This window comes from Ascidiella aspersa, chromosome 1 (genome assembly GCF_963924565.1).
Source record: "Ascidiella aspersa chromosome 1, kaAscAspe10.2, whole genome shotgun sequence".
Classification (NCBI taxonomy): Eukaryota; Metazoa; Chordata; class Ascidiacea; order Phlebobranchia; family Ascidiidae; genus Ascidiella; species Ascidiella aspersa.
Window position 1 is genome coordinate 5,211,331 of NC_139447.1, and position 18,204 is coordinate 5,229,534.

The 18,204-nt window shown below is 35.0% G+C and overlaps 1 protein-coding gene across 2 annotated transcripts; it reads left to right on the forward strand.

Annotated features, from left to right (window-relative positions):
• The first annotated feature begins 1,769 nt into the window (after positions 1–1,769).
• LOC146166703 (junctional adhesion molecule C-like) lies at positions 1,770–17,329 on the forward strand. Of its 2 annotated transcripts, none has more exons than XM_083381602.1 (11): positions 1,770–1,859; positions 2,680–2,809; positions 4,717–4,865; positions 5,639–5,716; positions 5,790–5,879; positions 6,976–7,109; positions 8,040–8,130; positions 9,558–9,665; positions 10,608–10,635; positions 11,686–11,782; positions 15,486–17,329. In XM_083381602.1, the coding sequence occupies exons 1-11, from the start codon at positions 1,826–1,828 to the stop codon at positions 15,516–15,518; spliced, it is 972 nt and encodes a 323-aa protein (XP_083237728.1). In that variant the 5' UTR covers positions 1,770–1,825; the 3' UTR covers positions 15,519–17,329. The 2 variants fall into 2 exon arrangements, with proteins under 2 accessions (XP_083237728.1, XP_083237737.1); XM_083381611.1 differs by lacking the exon at positions 15,486–17,329 and adding an exon at positions 13,935–14,131.
• Positions 17,330–18,204: the final 875 nt, after the last annotated feature.

Below are 18,204 nucleotides of genomic sequence, written 5' to 3' on the forward strand. Positions count from 1 at the left end.
CTGGTGCGTGTTAAGCGCGGTTTCAAATCGGTGTCTTATCGTGTTTGACATTTGAAAGATGCGACTTGATTTATTGCGGGCCGAGGTCAGGCTGGCACAAATGATTGAGTGATGTCAGGACAGTTTTTTGTCACGTTTGAAAGAAACTAATGCGACATCTCTCCAATGTGGACATATGACGCGTGTCTTGCTTGTGCCAGCAAATTGAAAACGTTTGATATGAATGACTACCAGTAACCAAGAACTAACTTTATCTTACTAAGGGTTGCTTGATTGCTTAATGTGTAATTTTTGTGCTAGGAATTTGGAGAAGGCAGTTTTTAAAGAAAGTACAAATAAATGCGATACTGTAACTTTAAAATTAACAGATTACTCTTTCCGAGATACCTCAATCAAACCTAAAACTTATTCTCAACTTATTTCGAGTAAAGATATTTAAAAAGATGAGGCTTGTATAGGTTGTAGGCCTATACCACCTTGAGGCCTTTCGTGTTCCCTAAAGAAACATGTTGACATAGCGTTACTGATTGACAGAACTTTTTGTGCTTCTACTCAAATGGTCGCTATTTAAACGTATTGGTGCCATGTACAATGGATCCACGACCAAGCGGTGTTTACCTTCTCGAAAATGGATTCTGCTCGCCAGCATAAAAACCCAACGATCCAAGCTATAAAGGAAAGGCGTAGGGTTATAGTCGACCGAACGATAGCTATTATATTTCCTGGTGGCGCGTATTCAGGATACAATAGTTAGAGTTGTTAGCGAAGCGCGAACCTTTACGAACATGACGTAGATGCTATTGCGACGAATAGGCGTGGGCGTCTTTACTGACTCAATGCCTTGTGAAAGCTTTTCTCCTTTCTGCTTGAAAGACCTCAACGTTCAAATGGCGTAGGTCAGTGCGAGTTGGTTCCTTTCTGAAAGTTAGTCGTCCAAGTTTTTACACATTTTCTGATCTAACCACTGAGGTGATTTTAGTATTGCGATTGTAGTTACGAATTTTGTTAGTTAAGCCAACCGATTGTCTTTGTAAGTTTTTTTTGGTTTGACATTTTTGGTAAATTTATTCAGTCGAGTAGTTATGTAGTAAAACGGTGGGTGCTGGTCTAGAATCCTATCACGACGAATTGTTATTTGGGTTGCGGTGCGAATTAGAGTTTGGGTAGGCCATGTATTATTATTATTATAATAATACTTGAACAAACCTCACCCAAACACTAACCGACACCGTAACCCAAATATTGTCATTGCTTTAACTATTGTTTAAAAGCTGTGGTAGGATTTTGGGCGCTATTTCACTATTGTACGTAAAAATTAATAAAAAAAAAACTTTTTTCAAATGCCGTATACCACAACGCATATTGTTTGGGTTAGGGTGCGGGCTAGCGTTTGGTTGAGGGTGGGTCAAGTTATTATTAATAATAAGCAAAATATTACTTGACCCACCCTCACACAAACGCTAACCCTAACCCAAACAATATGCGTTGTGGTATGCGGTATTATTTTGTTTTGTTTTTGCATAACTTTTCACGTACAGTGAAAGATCGCCATTGTTTGTACTTCTTAAAAAATATATATATGTGAGGACAGCAAAGTGTTTTAGATAAATGTATCCCTGGCCCACTGTAGAATGTATTAAAAGTGCACCCGCAAGTTTTTTTTTTCAAAAGGCCAAAAGTATGTCAGGTTAATACTAAAATAGACAAATGTTTAACACACTGATTGTTTTATTGTGTTGTGTTTTCAATAATTTTATAACCTATCTTCCAGAACTACTAAATTGTTTTATATAAGATACTTCTTTTAACATAGTTGTGAATAGTCATGTTGAAGGTTTGTTTCTTTGCCTGCTTGTTAGGTAAGTGATTTAATTATACTTTGAAATATTGTTTTTATTCTTTCGACTTTTACTCCATTAGTACAAGCATACTTTATACAGTTTCAACAAAAAGGTGTTGACAGGAAGTCATTAATTTAAACTGAAGATTGTTTAGCAGTTTATTATTGCAGTGTTATTTAAATACAAATTTGTAACTGCCAATGTTATGTTTTTATTAAAAATCCCATAAACCTGTTTTAAGCGCAATGAACACATTCAGTATACTAAGCAGGGCTTCAGAGTGTGGAGTCGGACTCGGGTCGCCGGTGCTACTAGAGTCCCGCGTCAAACATAGCGCCACAGTCTGTAAATTATAAAGCTGGATAAGAATATATTATGGTTGAATATTTTTCAACCATATTGTGGGTGGATGAATTATATGACACCCCTATGAGTGGATTGCTGTATATCCACCTTAACTAGGTAATATAAACGGCAAAATACAGACTGTAGAGCCGGACTGTACGAAATCACACAATCTCAGGAGTCGGACTCTGTTTATTTTTAACTGACTCTGCAGCCCTGATACTAAGTTGGCGAAAGTTCTATTATTTTTTTGCAGTTAGTGCCGTTTTAAAAAAAGCTGAAATAATCTAATGAATTCCCAGTCTGGATATAAAACAGGTGGGGGAGGGCTAAAGATTTACATTGGCAGGCCAGGCCAGGCTGCTGTTTGAATATATGGACTTACATTGACAAATCACATTATACAACCAATAAATTAAAATTGCTATCAAAGTTTATATCAAACTTCTTTTAGCTTTTACGTCATGATATTTTACACTTGTATAATTTATAGCATCCTCTGCTCTTGGAGTCGACGTTACATTGGAGAATGGCCGAAAAGATATGATAAAAGAAATCCCTGTAAGTGGCCAATCTTACCTGCTGCAATGCTCTTTCACATCTGGTTCTTCATCATCTGCAAGGCAAGTTTTTTCTGTCTTTGATCAGGTTTAGATTTTGCCCTGGCACGCTTAACAATTCGAGTAGAATTCAAATTATGTGCGAATGCAGATTGGCACCAGGGCTGGGGAGCCGGAGCCCGGTGCTAAGCATTTTCTCTGGAGCCGGACAAAAGCCGGAGCCATTTATATTATTTTTGTAGAGCTGGAGCCATTTTTCAATTTGTGGTGCTAAAACTATGAAATTATATTTTGTTACATCTCCAATGTTAGTTAGCGAAAAGCAATTTTTAAAACTGGCCTAGTTTTGAAATAAAGGGTTTTGTAATTTGTATGGGGGAATTTGTGTCACAATATTAATCTCTTACTAGTTGTCTGTCATGATATACATTACAAAGAAGTACAAAAGGAAATTATAGAGGAGCCTATAGAGCAGGGGTGGGCAATTATTTTTTTTATGTTGTGGCGGGCGGTATTAAAAATACACACTGAAATACAAGCAATATGACGTCATACTATTACGCTATAAAACAAAACAAAAAAATAATGAACTAGTTGTTACGTTTGGAGTTGTGCGAAAATGTGCAATTTAAGTAGAATTTTAAAAAAGTCACAAGATATCGCAAAATTGCGGCTATATTTGTTCTAAAATGCAAACTTAAATTGGATTTAGAGGGGGACGTGACGCATTGGGCACAAATTAAAAATGTACATTGTCGATATATCAGCATTTATCCATCGGATGAAACACACAACATGGCATTAAGTAAATTAGGTTGTGTGAAGTCTTTTTGAATAAATAACAAGTCAAGTCCCAGTCCAATTCATCAGTTGCCCAAGTCAATTTCAAGTCACGTCCTTGTCATAAAGAAGAAACATTGAACAACTGGAGTTGTTACACTCTTACAATTATAAACAATAACTGAACAAAAAACGCAACAAATATATAGCAAGCAAACTATTTTATGTGCAAAAATTAGGATAACAAAGATACTTAAGAAAACACTTGATTTTAACTCAAGTCGTTTTTCCAAAAGACTTAAGTCAAGTCAAGTCATTAATCGGAAAGACTTAGGTCAAGTCAAGTAATTTTGCCCAAAAGATCACATCAGGTCATTTGAAAACAGTGAATTTAGTGCACAGTCAATTCATGAGGTCAAATTCCCACGCATTTCTGTATTTGCTCCCTTTTTAATTAGCCTCTCTAAATGCCTCCAGTGCTTTATTTGTGTCAACTTAAACTAGATGGAAATCAGTGGTTCCCAACCATGTGTTCCCACAACCCCCTTTTAGGTTTTTAAACACTCAAACATAGATCCTCTGGTTGGGAACCACTGATTAAGCACAATATTTTTCGCATCTTGTCAAATATTTTTGATTTTCATATATTATGCCTTATGGCATGCCATTGTTTTCAGCGCATAGTATATCATTTTCACTTTTTCTATATGTCCACAGCCTATCCAAAGTTTTAATTAAGACAAGCGCAATGTATGCTGATTGCACTTTATAGGTGATTTTGGTGCAGCCATGCAGTTCAGGTGTGAACATAATATAGTTCTTATTTTATTTTTTATATGCCCGATGTGTCAAGAATAATTCTAACTTCTAAGGTAAACGTCTTGCCATCTGAAACCAAACGGACTTAATTTTTTTAACTTAACGACTGTTGGGGAGTTGCACTCAATTTGTTTTTGAGACACCCAAATTTTGTAAGATATTTCGTAAAAACCTAAATTAAGACGTCATGCTATGACGTAACTTGTGATGTGGCATCAAGGTTCAAACTCCCCAGCATTGGCCCTCCACATGAAGCTAACTTCTTCTGATCAGCTGCAAATACTGTATTCAAACCACACTGATCTAAAGCATGAGGTTTCACAATTTGAAACATTTATTAATCATGAAAATTACTTCATTGTTTTTTGTAGGATTGATTGGAAATACTCGACGGTTGCTGGTTCAAATGCTGGCACTCTTGTTGTGTTTGGGGGTGCTGTTGAAGATCCACTTAAGTCAAAATATGTCTTTGTACCACCTTCAAGCTTACGACTTGTTACAGTGGAGAAGCAAGACACAGGTAACCACTAAACTGTTCTATTTTTTTCAAATGCAGACTTCCTAAAATATTCTTTTGAAGTGTTAGGCCAGGGGTGTCCCACTCAAACATGCCGGCGTGTCAATTTTTATCTCATACCTTCTTCCCATTCCAAAATTTCCAAATTCTTTTTAATCTGAAATTTTTTTTTAGCAAAAGTAAAAATTTCTATTTATACATGAAAAACATTTGTTTATTTAATCAAGCAAACCATTCATAATTGATCAAACTGCCTCTTCGCAAATGTTTGTTTTAAGCCAAACTCTGAAGATAGATTGGCCACTATTTTAAGAGTGTCCGTCGTTAAGCTGACTTTTGCCTTTTGCTTCTTCACACCAAGCTAAATAATTATGTGAATGCTAGCCTCCACTACAATATAATGTTATAATATCAGCAGTAATTGTTAGTTGTCGTGATTAAGCTGTGATTGTTTTATTTTTTAATAAACAATGGCAATTGGCGAAATAATAGTTTTAGTTTTTTTTTGGGGGGGGGGGGGGCTTGCATGCCACTTTTTATTAGGTAGCGTGCCACATTTGGCCTGCATGCCGCATGTTGGACACCCCTGGTTTAGGCCCTTACAATACTTTTTGTAAGATGTTCAGTTTCTTTATTGATATATATGCAACAATTAAATCATAAGGGTCATCATATTGCTTGAACTGTATCCCACTTTTGGATAAAACAATAGGCAGTTTAACATTTATGTATCTTTTGTATATATATATAAAATTTAATAAAATACTTTTTTGTAGGATATTACACTTGTGTTGTTGCTGTGCCAGGAGACGCAATAAGCTATGACAGTGCCGTTTACAACGTCACAGTTCTCGGTAAAGTTTAATGTGTTTGGCATTGGTTGTTTATTTTTCATCGCTTTTTATAACATACATAATTTCCATTTAGTTCCTCCGGCCAAGCCTGTATGTTCATTCCCAAGCGATTATGCCCTGACTCTTGGTTTTTCAGCCGAATTTCGCTGTGTTTCCAATGAAGGTGGGTTGATTGTGAACTAAATTTAGCTGTCACATCTTTTTTATCAGTTGCATACTGTAAATCAGGGGTTCCCAACCTTATTACAATCTCATACCACCTGGACGCTTTGTACTGCCATGCGTACCATTTCTTGCATAACAATTAGTTTGATAGAATTATGTTTTATTCAGGTAATAATATTAGCCTGACTAAAAATAGCTAACAACTATTATTCAACGCTATTTGTAGCTCAAACTATGAAACAGTTGATGAAATCTATCAAGAGCTATCATTTGATATAATTAATGCGTATGGCTTTTTAAAGCAACTGTGCTCTTTGTTGATAATTGACATGGTCTGTATTTTAAAGATCTTGATATGATACGAAACAACAGGAATAGTTACGTAGCAATAAGAATAGGCATCGGGGGGATTAATGCGGGAACTCCTGCTGTACAGTTTATAAACAATTATACCTGAATATATGAATTTTTGTTTGGAGTTTTCAACCTTAATCTGTCTAAAAACCTATAGTTTTATCCAAAGTTTTTCTTTTGATGTATATATTTTTTGTTTGCATTTAGAAATGTCAAAGTTTAATGTTTGTCTGTTCAAATAACTGATGAAAGTTAGTTTTTAAAATTATGTTATTAATGAGTTGAAGGTTATAATGACATCTCTTTGAACATTTAATTGTGCCTTTAGGACATTATCTGTGTGGGTAATTACAGTGGTAATTTGAGCATTCCACACACTTAAAAGCACAGTCTTGTTTCAATTGGAATATATTGTGTAAATAACCTTACTGAAAGCAATGCTACCGCTAAACAGTACCTTTGAAATAGAACCATATTTAAGGGGTTTCATCCATCTATTTTGATTTTGAATGAATTTCTTGTATTTTTTGTGATTAAACCAAAATGATGAGAAAAAAATGACAACACACAAGATTTTTGCCAAAAATAACCTTTTCCGTTTTTTAACTATAGAAATTACTAAAGTTTCCAGCATAAAAAATGTTGTTTGAACCAGTTTATTTTCTTTTACACTCATTTGACTAAAAATAACCAAATACGATGAGTTTCTTATAAATGTATTCACTGTTTTATTTTGACAGGTGTACCTTCTCCTGAATACAAGTGGTACAAGAATACTGACCTTTTGCCTGAAAATCCTGGCATAACCAACAATGCAATGTACGCAAACACGAGCTACACCTACAATACCAAAACTGGAACGCTAACCTTTTCTGTGAGCATCCTATAACAATTAGTAAAATATTCTATTGTTGCAATGTACTTTTGATTGTTTCTGTTTAGTTTTTAACCTTTCAAACCTTATGACAGGGTACTTGAAAAGATGTTTTAAAGCACTGATTACAGTATTCTGAAAGTTGCCTTAATAATGTAATTATTTTAAAATTATTGAGCCTTTTTGTCTTAAACAACTAATGTTTAATAATAACAGTACACATTTAGATCATATTATTGCTAAAAACAGAATTGACTAAACTTCTTGTAGTTAAACAAGCTTTGACTTAATTACCTAAAGAAAGTTAAGTGTAAATGTTGTATAATTTGGTCAAACTTAACATAAAATTATTTTTTGACAATTTTTGGCCTATTAGGAATAAGCTGATTTAAATAAAGCATTGTTGTATGGAGTTTAGTGTTTTGACATCGTTGGACACTTTTTATACCACTGTAAAGCAAATCATTTGTTTTCCCAGGTTAATGTAAAACAAACAGTTGAAAAGAGTATACAGTTAAGATACACTTGAAATAAAAAAACAATTTAAAAAAATACTGGACCTAGCATATTGTCGAAATAGGAAACATACACAGCAAATCACAATCAAAAATTAACTCAAGTTTTAAGTGAACGTAATGTGATAAAAAAAATTTCAGCTGCCTAGCAAATGCCAAATATTGCTCCAATGAAAAAAAGTTGTTGGATGTAGTTCAAAACTAAATTTTAATAAAATTTTAAACTGAATGACAATTTCAAAAAGCTTTTTCAGTTTTTGTTTATTTTATAAACACTTTTTGTGCATTTTTTTTAAACACTTTTTCACTTTAAATAAATTTGACCAACTTTGTTTTTGACCTAACATGTTAATATTTACTTTAAAAAAAAAATAAATAACCGCCCCAGTAATAACCATTTTTATTTGACAAACAGAAAGTGGTTGCCGGTGATGCTGGTGAGTATTTCTGTGCAGCCGTCAACTCACAAGGCCAAGCACAATGCACAACCGTTATGATTACAACCAGTAAGTCAACTTTGGTCTTTAATTAAAATTAGAGCTTAGTGAAAGATCCATAAAATCTGTGTTGAGCTATTTTTGCGATTTGCTTTGCCTAGACCAGGGGCGTGCAACCTGCGAACCAAAATATATGACCCTCGGAGTGCTTTGATTTTTGGCCCGCACCACGAAACATTTAGGCAACTGTTTTAGATAACTGTTAAAATATTGAAACTTTTTTCTAGGTAACCTTATATAGCATGTAAATTTTTGGTTCATTAAAATAACTACAGTATGAGGTGGGAAGCGATTTACCTAAAATTATCGCCAACAGTCATTTTAACCGTAAAGCAAATTATAATTGCTCCACGAATAAAATCGCCTTAAACGATATCCTTTTGTTGTGCTATTATTTGTTTTTAAACAACTATGGAATTATCGCTGCAGTAGCTGTTAACACTTAATTACTAGTTTGTTTATAATTTTGAGTCAAACTTTATAGCAAAATTCCTTGGTTGACGGAAGCAAAAAACGAAAGTAATTCCAAAGTAATGTGGCCTGCTAACAAGATAAAACTACAAAAAAAATTTTGGATGCTTTCGGAAAGTGTATGAGTTGTGTGAAAGTTTAATGTATGGATTGCCCTGAGCGCTGCAAATTTTTTTGTTCTTGAAATGATTTTAATATTGTGCTCCATAGTTCGTAAAAATTCTCTCTGCGCAGCTAAAAAGTAGTTCTTTTCCCGCAATCATCTCGATCTAAATGAGTTTCCACAACTGAGAAAATTTGTTACTTCAACGATGGCATTGTTCGGTTCTATGTACGTGTGTGAACAATTTTTTCTAAACTGGGGTTCATGAAATCCCCTCATCGTTCAGAACTGAGTAAAGTACACCTAGAGAATAGACCGCGGGTTGTCAGCACTTACATTCAAGTGAACCTGGATAGGGTGGTTTGTGGTTGGGAAAACAAGCCATTCAAAGCTCTCATTAAAGTGATTTTAAAGCTTTTCCGTTGAATCTTAATAAACTAAAATCGAAACGGTTTTATTTTGGTGGTAGTCACTAAAACGGGTAGTCGACGAGATATATGCAAGTGGCCTGTGGTCTAAACCGAATACACATATTTTGGCCCAAGGTTGCACACCCCTGGCCTAGACTGTTATGAGATGTTTTTAGAGTTAAAAATTCCAACACAGGTATAAAATATGTTTATAAGCCCTTTATATAATTTGATATTAGATTTAAAGATCAGTTTAACATATAATCTGACATACAGGTGAAGTTCTCCCCAATCATCATTATCCATTAGAGCCTGTTGCTTTAGCTTTTATGAAACCTCAAAGTTTTTGTTTCAACTTATATTTAACCTAATTTTTCAACTGTTTTAGTTCTTTAGGACGTCAGAATAACTTTTTTGCCTTATGGTTTAAATTTCTTTATTTTCATTTGCAGAGGAGCAGAATGTGGGGCTCATTGTTGGCATTGTTTTTGCTGTTATATTTGTTGTCCTACTTGTGGCTGTGCTGGCCTGGTGGACATGGAGGAAGGGATATTGTGATAGTAAGTCTTTGTCTCTATTTTTATGCATTTTTTGTGTGTTTTATAATCCAGAATACCTTAATAAAGGAACACACAATAAGACCCACAAGGCAACAATATCTAAATAAAAATAATGTATAATCCATAGTATTAAGACATTTAAGACCAATGACATCTAAATACACAGTAATATCCACGGCAAAATTAGATCTAAATCATCTAAATAATATCTAAATATGTCGGATTAAGTCCTAAATTCATCAGAATAAGGCCCAAATTGGCGAAATAATGCCTTTTTGGTGTCAATGGACGTCCTCGTTAACCGACGTTGCTGTTTTCGCACTGGATTTTTTTCCCTGTTTTGGGTTAGTGGGGTGGTAATAGTAGGTGTTGGAAAATTGGTTGTGGTTAAAGTTATTAAGGGAGTTAGTGATGTATTTAGGAGTGGGGTTTGGTAAAAGGTTGTATAGGCCTGTTCGATTTAGGCGTTATTACGACTATTAGGTAGTAGTCCTCTTGTTTGGTCTTATTCTAAACTGTGTTTTATTACAACGTTGATGTCATTCTTATTTTGGTCTTTAGCTGGAGATTCCTCAATAAATATATAGTGGAATGCGTTATTGATGACTTTCCACTCTTAGTAACAAGCCCACAGATATCTAGCTTGGTGTACTAGTTGTTTGTCAAGCTGGCCAGCAATTTCTATTTGCATAGAAATACTGGATGTGACTCGTACAAACCTATCAATCATTTACCAGAATAAACTTGTTAAGCTATTGACAATTGAAAAATGCGTTTAACTCCCTGTTTTTTCTTTTGATCTAAATCATGTAAGAGTTTAGTTGTAAAAAATGTATACAAAATAGTTTTACTAGTAAATAGAGGAAAATGCGAAGTAAGCCTGTGTACAGTTTGTGGTTTTGTATTACAGAATTTTTATTATGTTTTGTTGTTTTTTTTTAGATGTCTTTTCGAAGTCTGAACCCGATGAGTAAGTATAAAGCATAAATAAATATTTTCTTACAAATTTTTTTTTACTGTTGTTCTGCTTCTCAAAATGTTATCCCTGTTGTAATAATTTCATATATCTATAAAAGCCAGGTATGCTATTCAATGTTGAAGTTATTGGTCTGACAATGTAATAGCTAGAAACAATTTGGTTGTATGTAGGAACAAATAGTAATGTGTGTGAGTTCAAAATTTCTATATTTTTGTGATTTCCCTTTAAGTTTTGCAGTTTATACTTACTGCTGGTCAAAATCTGCACAATTAAAACTGTTGTAGACCTTTCATTTTAACGTAATAGTTAGAAAATTAAGTTAAAATGGTTTCGAAAGACCATTTGGTTACACTTTCTTTATGATCAATTTTGATTTATTTGAATGTAATCAAAGTTAGAAAATAATTATGTAATTTTTTCAACACCTGAAACCATGGCAGCTATTACCGATAAAATAGGCTCAAAAAAGGTTTTCCAGTGAAACAGATCTCATCCTAGAAACAATAAAACTCAAAGTTTAAAAACCTGACTAAAACCAGGATTAGACACTTTTTAAATTTAAAGGAACATTGTCAGGTCGTTCATTTGAATTAATTTGTTTTAAACGACCCGTGGTTAATTAAAAATATCATACTTACAAAGAACAACTTTTATACAAAGTAGAAAGCTAAAAAAAATTTTCCTGGTAAGCTTTTTTTCCCATTTGAAAACATGTGACCTCATGCCCTAAACTTTTTGAAACAGTTGTAGAAAAGCTTTGTTAAAAACTATTTACTAAAACTATATACTTATTTTTTTTAACTTGAGAATGAGATGCATTTATCATCATTATATCAGTTTTTGCTAAACTAACACCACCTTTTTTAATGTGGACAGAACGTTGTTTTTTTTTTGTATAGTCTGTAGTGTTTTATTTCCAATGTTATGTTTTTGCACTTTTTACACTCAGAAGTTAAAAAATGTGCCTTATTTTTTAGCGATATAAAAAAGTAGATTTTACCAGATGAATGTAAATAGGCAATTTGACGATATTCTTTGCAGGGTCGAAGATGATGGATCTAATGACATCATGCTCGATGGTAATGGTCCACTGGTCCACAAGCCTCCCAGTGTAGTTAACGGATCAACGTCTGGAAAGGTAACATTTTGTTTTCCAATTTACATCAAATTTGTTAAAATATATCAGTTTGATGGCCGCAGCTTTGTTTGTTTAATTCTTTTAATCGGATTTTCCTGATTAATTGTATTTTCCATTTTAGTGTAAAATACTTTCGTTTAATTGTAGTCAAATTCCTAATTCTTTATTGTTCATGATTGTTTCTTTACAGCTTGTATGTATTGATATACTCTTAGTTTTTGCTGTTGGCTTTTTCTAAACTTTGCAATTTAGTTCTACAACAAATTACCCTTAAAAAACATCACTGTTATTCCCTTTGTGCAATATTCAAAGTTCCCTACCTGTTTACCAAAGATTTCAATTCAAACTACGGTAAAAAACTCATCTATCTTCGCATGTCTCTCAGTCAATTATTTTGTATTTTTTTCTATTTAAAAGAATAATTTGAACTGACCCTTAATATAGCAATTAGGAAATTAAACGTAACATCACATACTTGTAACTGCGTTTAATTAGGCTTTATGAAAATATATGTTTAATGCTAATTGATATGGGATAAAACTGATATCCCTTTGTTATATATTTTAGTTTTCACCTCACTAATAATATATTTTACATGCGTGCAAAGTGACAGTGAATGACAATTCTAAACTTAGATAATAATTAACACAGCACAACCTAACATTAACATCACCTCTAACATACATAAAAATCAACAATTTAAGTCTTTGTTTTGCTTTGTAAGAATCTGCAGTTATTAAACAATTTAGTTGGAGTAGATGTACAATACTTCCAAGTAGTGCTATGGTCTACATCAGTGGTTTTCAACCAGGGTTCCACAATCTCTAAATTGTTTAGCTAATTGAGGTGTGTTTATTACACTGGGGTTCCTCAAGCCAGTGAAATGTTTCCATAGTGTTCCACTCCAGCAAAAAGGTTGAAAAGCACTGGTCTACGTATACCAAGACTTAAATTCAAGAGTATACAGAAGCAAAGAAAGGGTGAAAACAGTTATAGTATGCTGTAGAAAGCAGCTGTTAATATCAACACTAGTCGGTTTTGCAGAGCATTTATTTGAAGTGCTAAAATATTAATGTTTCTGTTTCAATGGTTAACGATTGTTGGACTTTTCGGTAATGGCAAAGAAGAGAGTACAGTGTAAATAAAATATTTAAACTAGAATGAAAGTTGTGGTAACGGTTTTTTTGGAGGGAAAGTGCAATAGTTGTCAGCATTATTTTCCTAGAGATCTGTCTATTACCAAATGGCCATTTTTAAGATTCCACCTGTTGTTGCCAGACAGGTGCAGTATTGTGTTTCGTGAGATTAGTTTCAGCCAGCAGCAGGATACATTACATTAGATGCACAGAATACTGCATGTCCGCTTCTGTGCTAATCCCTAAAAGCTGCTAATTTGGTGGTAATTATGTAGAAGTCTGGTGTTTTTTCACGGGACCATTACCCGGTGTGTCATATGGATACTCTTATTTTTAGAAAGCAATAAATACTCACTCTTTCCGGGTAGGATTAAATGACCTATCTCTTAAATGAAACTTATGAACACTATATGAAGATCACATTATGTGCGGAATTTAAAAAACTCCACATTTCCATTCTACATACATTGGTGATTCAAATTTTACCTCTAAATTTTCCCAAACAAAATTGTTAAACAAGTTATAATTAATACTATTTTCCTACTGCAACTAAAGCATATGCATGTATCACGAAGTGCTGAACAGAGATTAGACAAATACGGCCGTTTTATGAGATTAGACAAATACGGAGATTATACAACTACGGCCGTTTACAAAGATTGCAGAATAGAGGCGACCAATTTTACCAGCATCCAATCTAGGGTCAGTCGGCCTTTTCTTTTCCCCAAATCCATTTCTTAAACTAACCGCGTCCTTAAATTAAATTAAATCACATTTTGAATAGTATTTAATGAAAGATGCACACACATATGTGTGTTAACAACTGAGATCTAGCCCTTCTGAAGCTGCATTTTGACCAACGATAACGGCTTAGGTATCATTAGTACACCGAAAAGCCATTGCAATGCAGACTCACCGAGCTCGGTGTATTTCCAATAGAATATACTAGTAGCCTCACACAACTAATTTTGAGTGGAATGAACGCGACTAATCACGTTATCCAATGCATTTAACAGCAAGAGGCCTCCATGATGATTTGAAGCACCTGGAGTTGCCTTGTAACGGAAGCATTCTATCCCCGGGTATATGCACCTATGTCTCACCCCTCAAACTCTGTGTGTATATATTGTCAAGAAGCGTTCACTTTAAGAACAACTAAAAGCTGCCCGTTCTCTTCGCATTGCTTCGAAATGCATCTTTTCGGTCGATTTTCGCCTTTTCTATACAAATTTTCTATACAATTCGAATGGTTTTGGTTTGCATTAAATCGAAATGATCAATGTTGCTTGTTTTGAATTTTTAGTTGTTGTGTCGCTGTCAGCCGTGTTTTTATAACCTCTGCTGCGTTTTTTTTTTTTGTGATTAACCCCAATTTATCGGCATGAAACGTTCGTATACGTTTGGGTTGTGTAGTGCATGCTGTGGTAGAATACGCCTCATTTAGCCTTCAAGGTTTCATGTTGCACCATTTTCATTCGCAAGTAAAAGGCGTCGTAGTCAAGACAAAGGTATTGGCACGTTGCACCGCGCATTCCACATCTGTACATTAAATACGCTAACGTTTTGGTCAGACCCTGGCTGTTCTGAATAACCTATAGTCCAGTGTGTTCTCAATCGGGGTGCCGCGGCGCCCTGGTGTGCCATTTCAAATGCTCAAGGGTGCCTGGGTATTTACGATTTTTTTTTAAGAATCTGATTTTTGCTCATTTGGTCAGATTCTTGATTCGACTATTTGTGTACGATTAGAGACCATTTTATTAAATGGCATTTTCCTACATGTTTCAATTTAATTGTGTTGTTCCAGTTCCATTTATAGTGACATTTAAGTAAAATACTCAACGAAAATTCCAGTCGGGGTGCCGAAAATCATTTTTTTTTTGAGGGGTGCCGTGAGCCATACAAGATTGAGAATCACTGCTATAGTCCTTTGGGCTTTCACGATTCGGCCATCCAATAACTTCAACTCACGTTATCCCATAAACGCAAATGCGCTAATACCAGCTTTCGTAAAGGGCCGCGTCTATTGGGTTTATTGCCGAATGCCTTTGAAAGTTGCTTAAAAGCGACCGCTATTGATTAATAGAGTCGACCGCGTTGGATTGGTTTTGAAAGGTTATTGATTTTCTTCCAATGGTACTCCATTTAATGTGAGCTGCTCTGTCCAAATGAAACCGACTTTGAAGAGCGTTTTGCATCGCATTGGCGTGACCAGCAATTAATACCTGTTTCCTTTTTGAAACTGTATTTATTGCGTCATCCACAAGTACATGATTAAGGTAAAATTTAAAAGTTAGTCCGCGGCCCACTAAAGTGGCACAAAGGCCCACTATTTGCTGACCACTGATTTAAAAACCAAAAAACAGGCAAAGTCCAGTATATGTTCCATTTTTCCACCCAACGCGACTATACAAGGGTGGAAAATTACACATAAGGCGCCAATCAGTTCAAAAAAATGTCTAAAAGAGCCCCAAACTGAAAAACACCACGACGCCTTTACTCTCGAATGACCCCGAGTAACCTCGGCGGTGTGTTATTGACCTTTGACCTTGTGAATGTTTTCCACGAAGCTTCCCGACGGTGCGGTGCGCGTCATGCCGTAAAGCTAGTCGGACGGATCCACCCCAATCGCCCCTTTCAATGTACAAAGGCTTGTCTTTGCACTACTTTTTTCCGTGCCTGCAAATTGTGTACGCGATTGTTTTTTGTTTGAAGTTGTTATTCTACTTCTTTGTGAACGCACTGCTGATTTGCGCACAAGTAAATCGATGTATTTTGAATGAAATCCGCACGTTTATTCGTCCACCAAAGACACGGTCTGTTAAAATTGTCGGTTAAACTGTACATTGACATTGCTTATTGTTTTTCGAATATTAAAATCGTGACGCTTTGGGTAACTTATTTATCCAAATTATTCCACAAAGTTATATATTCTTGTATTGAATATTGCTCTGCGACATAACCACCCAGTGCATTTTTAAAAGCTTTTGGCCAGAGGTTTAAATATCTATTAAACAAAGGATTGAAAACTCAAAATGTACGCAATCGCTTTGTGTAGCAATTTCAGCGCCATCATGTAAATAGGCCTAATTCGCGAGCAACTATATATTAGCAGCGTATAGCCCGTGTTGTGTTTTGATTTCTTGTTTCTGTAGCGTTATGTTTCACGTTCGTTCGGCTTACACATTCATATGACTCCCTTTAGAAAAACAGTCGTTGTTTTTGTTTTTTGCGGCTGGTAATTTTCAGTTGTGCTTCGCCCGCGCGAAGCTGCACGCAATTCGCTTTTTGCGCGCTTTTTCCCCTTTGTTTCAAATGGCCTTAATCAGCAATCGCGGAACCCCGTTTTCTTATCACTTGCGGTACGAACCAGCGCGGTTTTGCGTTTCGTGTTAGTTAGCCTATTTGTTGCTCGCCTGTTATCGTTTTGTTTTTTGCTTGATGGCCCTGATAGCGCGGTTTGCAATGAAATTAGCTTGTGCCATTGTGAATCAGTTTTGGTCGATTTCCCTAAGCTTTTTTGGTAAGCGATAGTTTCCTGATGAAATTTGCGTACGATATTTTTTTATAAATAGTGATATTTTCACCTTTAGCTCGGCCCTAATTTAATGTTAAATGTTGACGATTTCTTTGACGAGAATAGCCATTTTCACTGATCAAGCGATAAAATTCGTCTTCACAAACCTAAATTTTAACGATTTAATCACCATTCTCGTGTTTTTCTTCTCTGCTTCTTTACAAGCAGGTACCTGGAGTTGCGATATAGTACGACGCGTCGTTTTTCTCGTTTTTTGTTCAGTCGCTTATATTGATCGTCAGTTAAATTCGTGTAATTTGCGCAGACTTCGCCAATTGGCCTAGCTCGTGGCTCTAATGGTACACCGACCGACTGTGCAGGCAGTTGCCCTGTTCGCGGTCGGGACTTGAGTAGTGTAGTTGTTTTTTTGTCTGTATAACCAAATGTACATTGTGTTTTCGCCTTTCTGCGCGATGTGTTAGCGTTTTAGATATTCTTTTCGTACTCGCGGACTGCAGCAAAAACGCTTCTTATACCGTAAACCGATTTCTGTAAACGCGCTTGAACTAACCGGCGCCAAACTTTCGTATTCATGGACCAATTAAATTTGACCCACTTACTAAAATTACCAAACGTTTCGTGCCCGTCATTAATCCGCTTTACCTGGTACGCCACTAGTTGCGAACACAAACATTTAGCACTAAAACCATGCAAAGGCCTTTTGATTTTGGCCATTTAAAAGTGGATAAAAAAATTACATTGAGACCAAACATTTTTTTTACTGCTGTATTTCGATTTTCGTCTTTTTATTTGCTTGTTTTTAACGGTTGCATAGCCTTCTCTGTGACCGTGCGATTGCTGTACAAACGGTATTGTTAATAAAATTCCACTAACCAATGCTATCAAATGAAATAGAAGAACAAATTTTCATGCTTTCCAACATTGTGAGGTAGAGAGAAACTAGCTTATACTTCGAAAACTATTGTGATGAATCCTATTTGCTAGACCAATAGTAGAGGTTTGCTAAAAGTTTTAGCAAGCGTTACTAAATTGATAAACATTGTGTAATAACGAACTGAAACCACATTTCTTGCGAAACGTCCACTGGAATTAAAATATAAAGTTTACCTAAAAAATGGTGGTTTTAATTGCTATATTAGACAGCGTGTAGGTCTTTCAAATGTTGTTTATTGACTATTAACAAAACCACCGTTTGTCCAAAGTTTAAAATCGATCGAGCATAAGTTCGATATATGACCTAATCTAAGTTTATCAAGTGCTTCAAATACACATTATTTGTATCTGATTGCGGTAAAAGTTGATGCAACTGCTAAATATGGCCTACCTCTTGTTTTAAATGATCCCGCGTGATATATGTTTTTAAGTTAGGCGTACTCATTTTGAATAGTTATCACACGCACTTCAAAACACCTGCATAGGCCTACTCATTTTAAATAGTTTTCACATACACTTCAAAACACCTGCATAGGCCTACGTATTTTTATTTAAACTACTTTTAATGTGCATATTTGCAAACCTAATGGCGAGACACGAAGCAAAAACACTTAATGACTTAAGTGCGCCTAAATTTACTATTTGCTTTATTTGACTAAATTATTTTTTGTACTTACTTAACTTTAGTCAAATATTAAGTTAGAAGCCTTTGTGGTCTCACTTACATAAGTACGTTCTTCCAATTCGTCTCTTTCATAAAAAATGTTTAAATTACCAATGATTTAGTTCAGTTTGCAATAGAAAGTTTGCCACTTGAA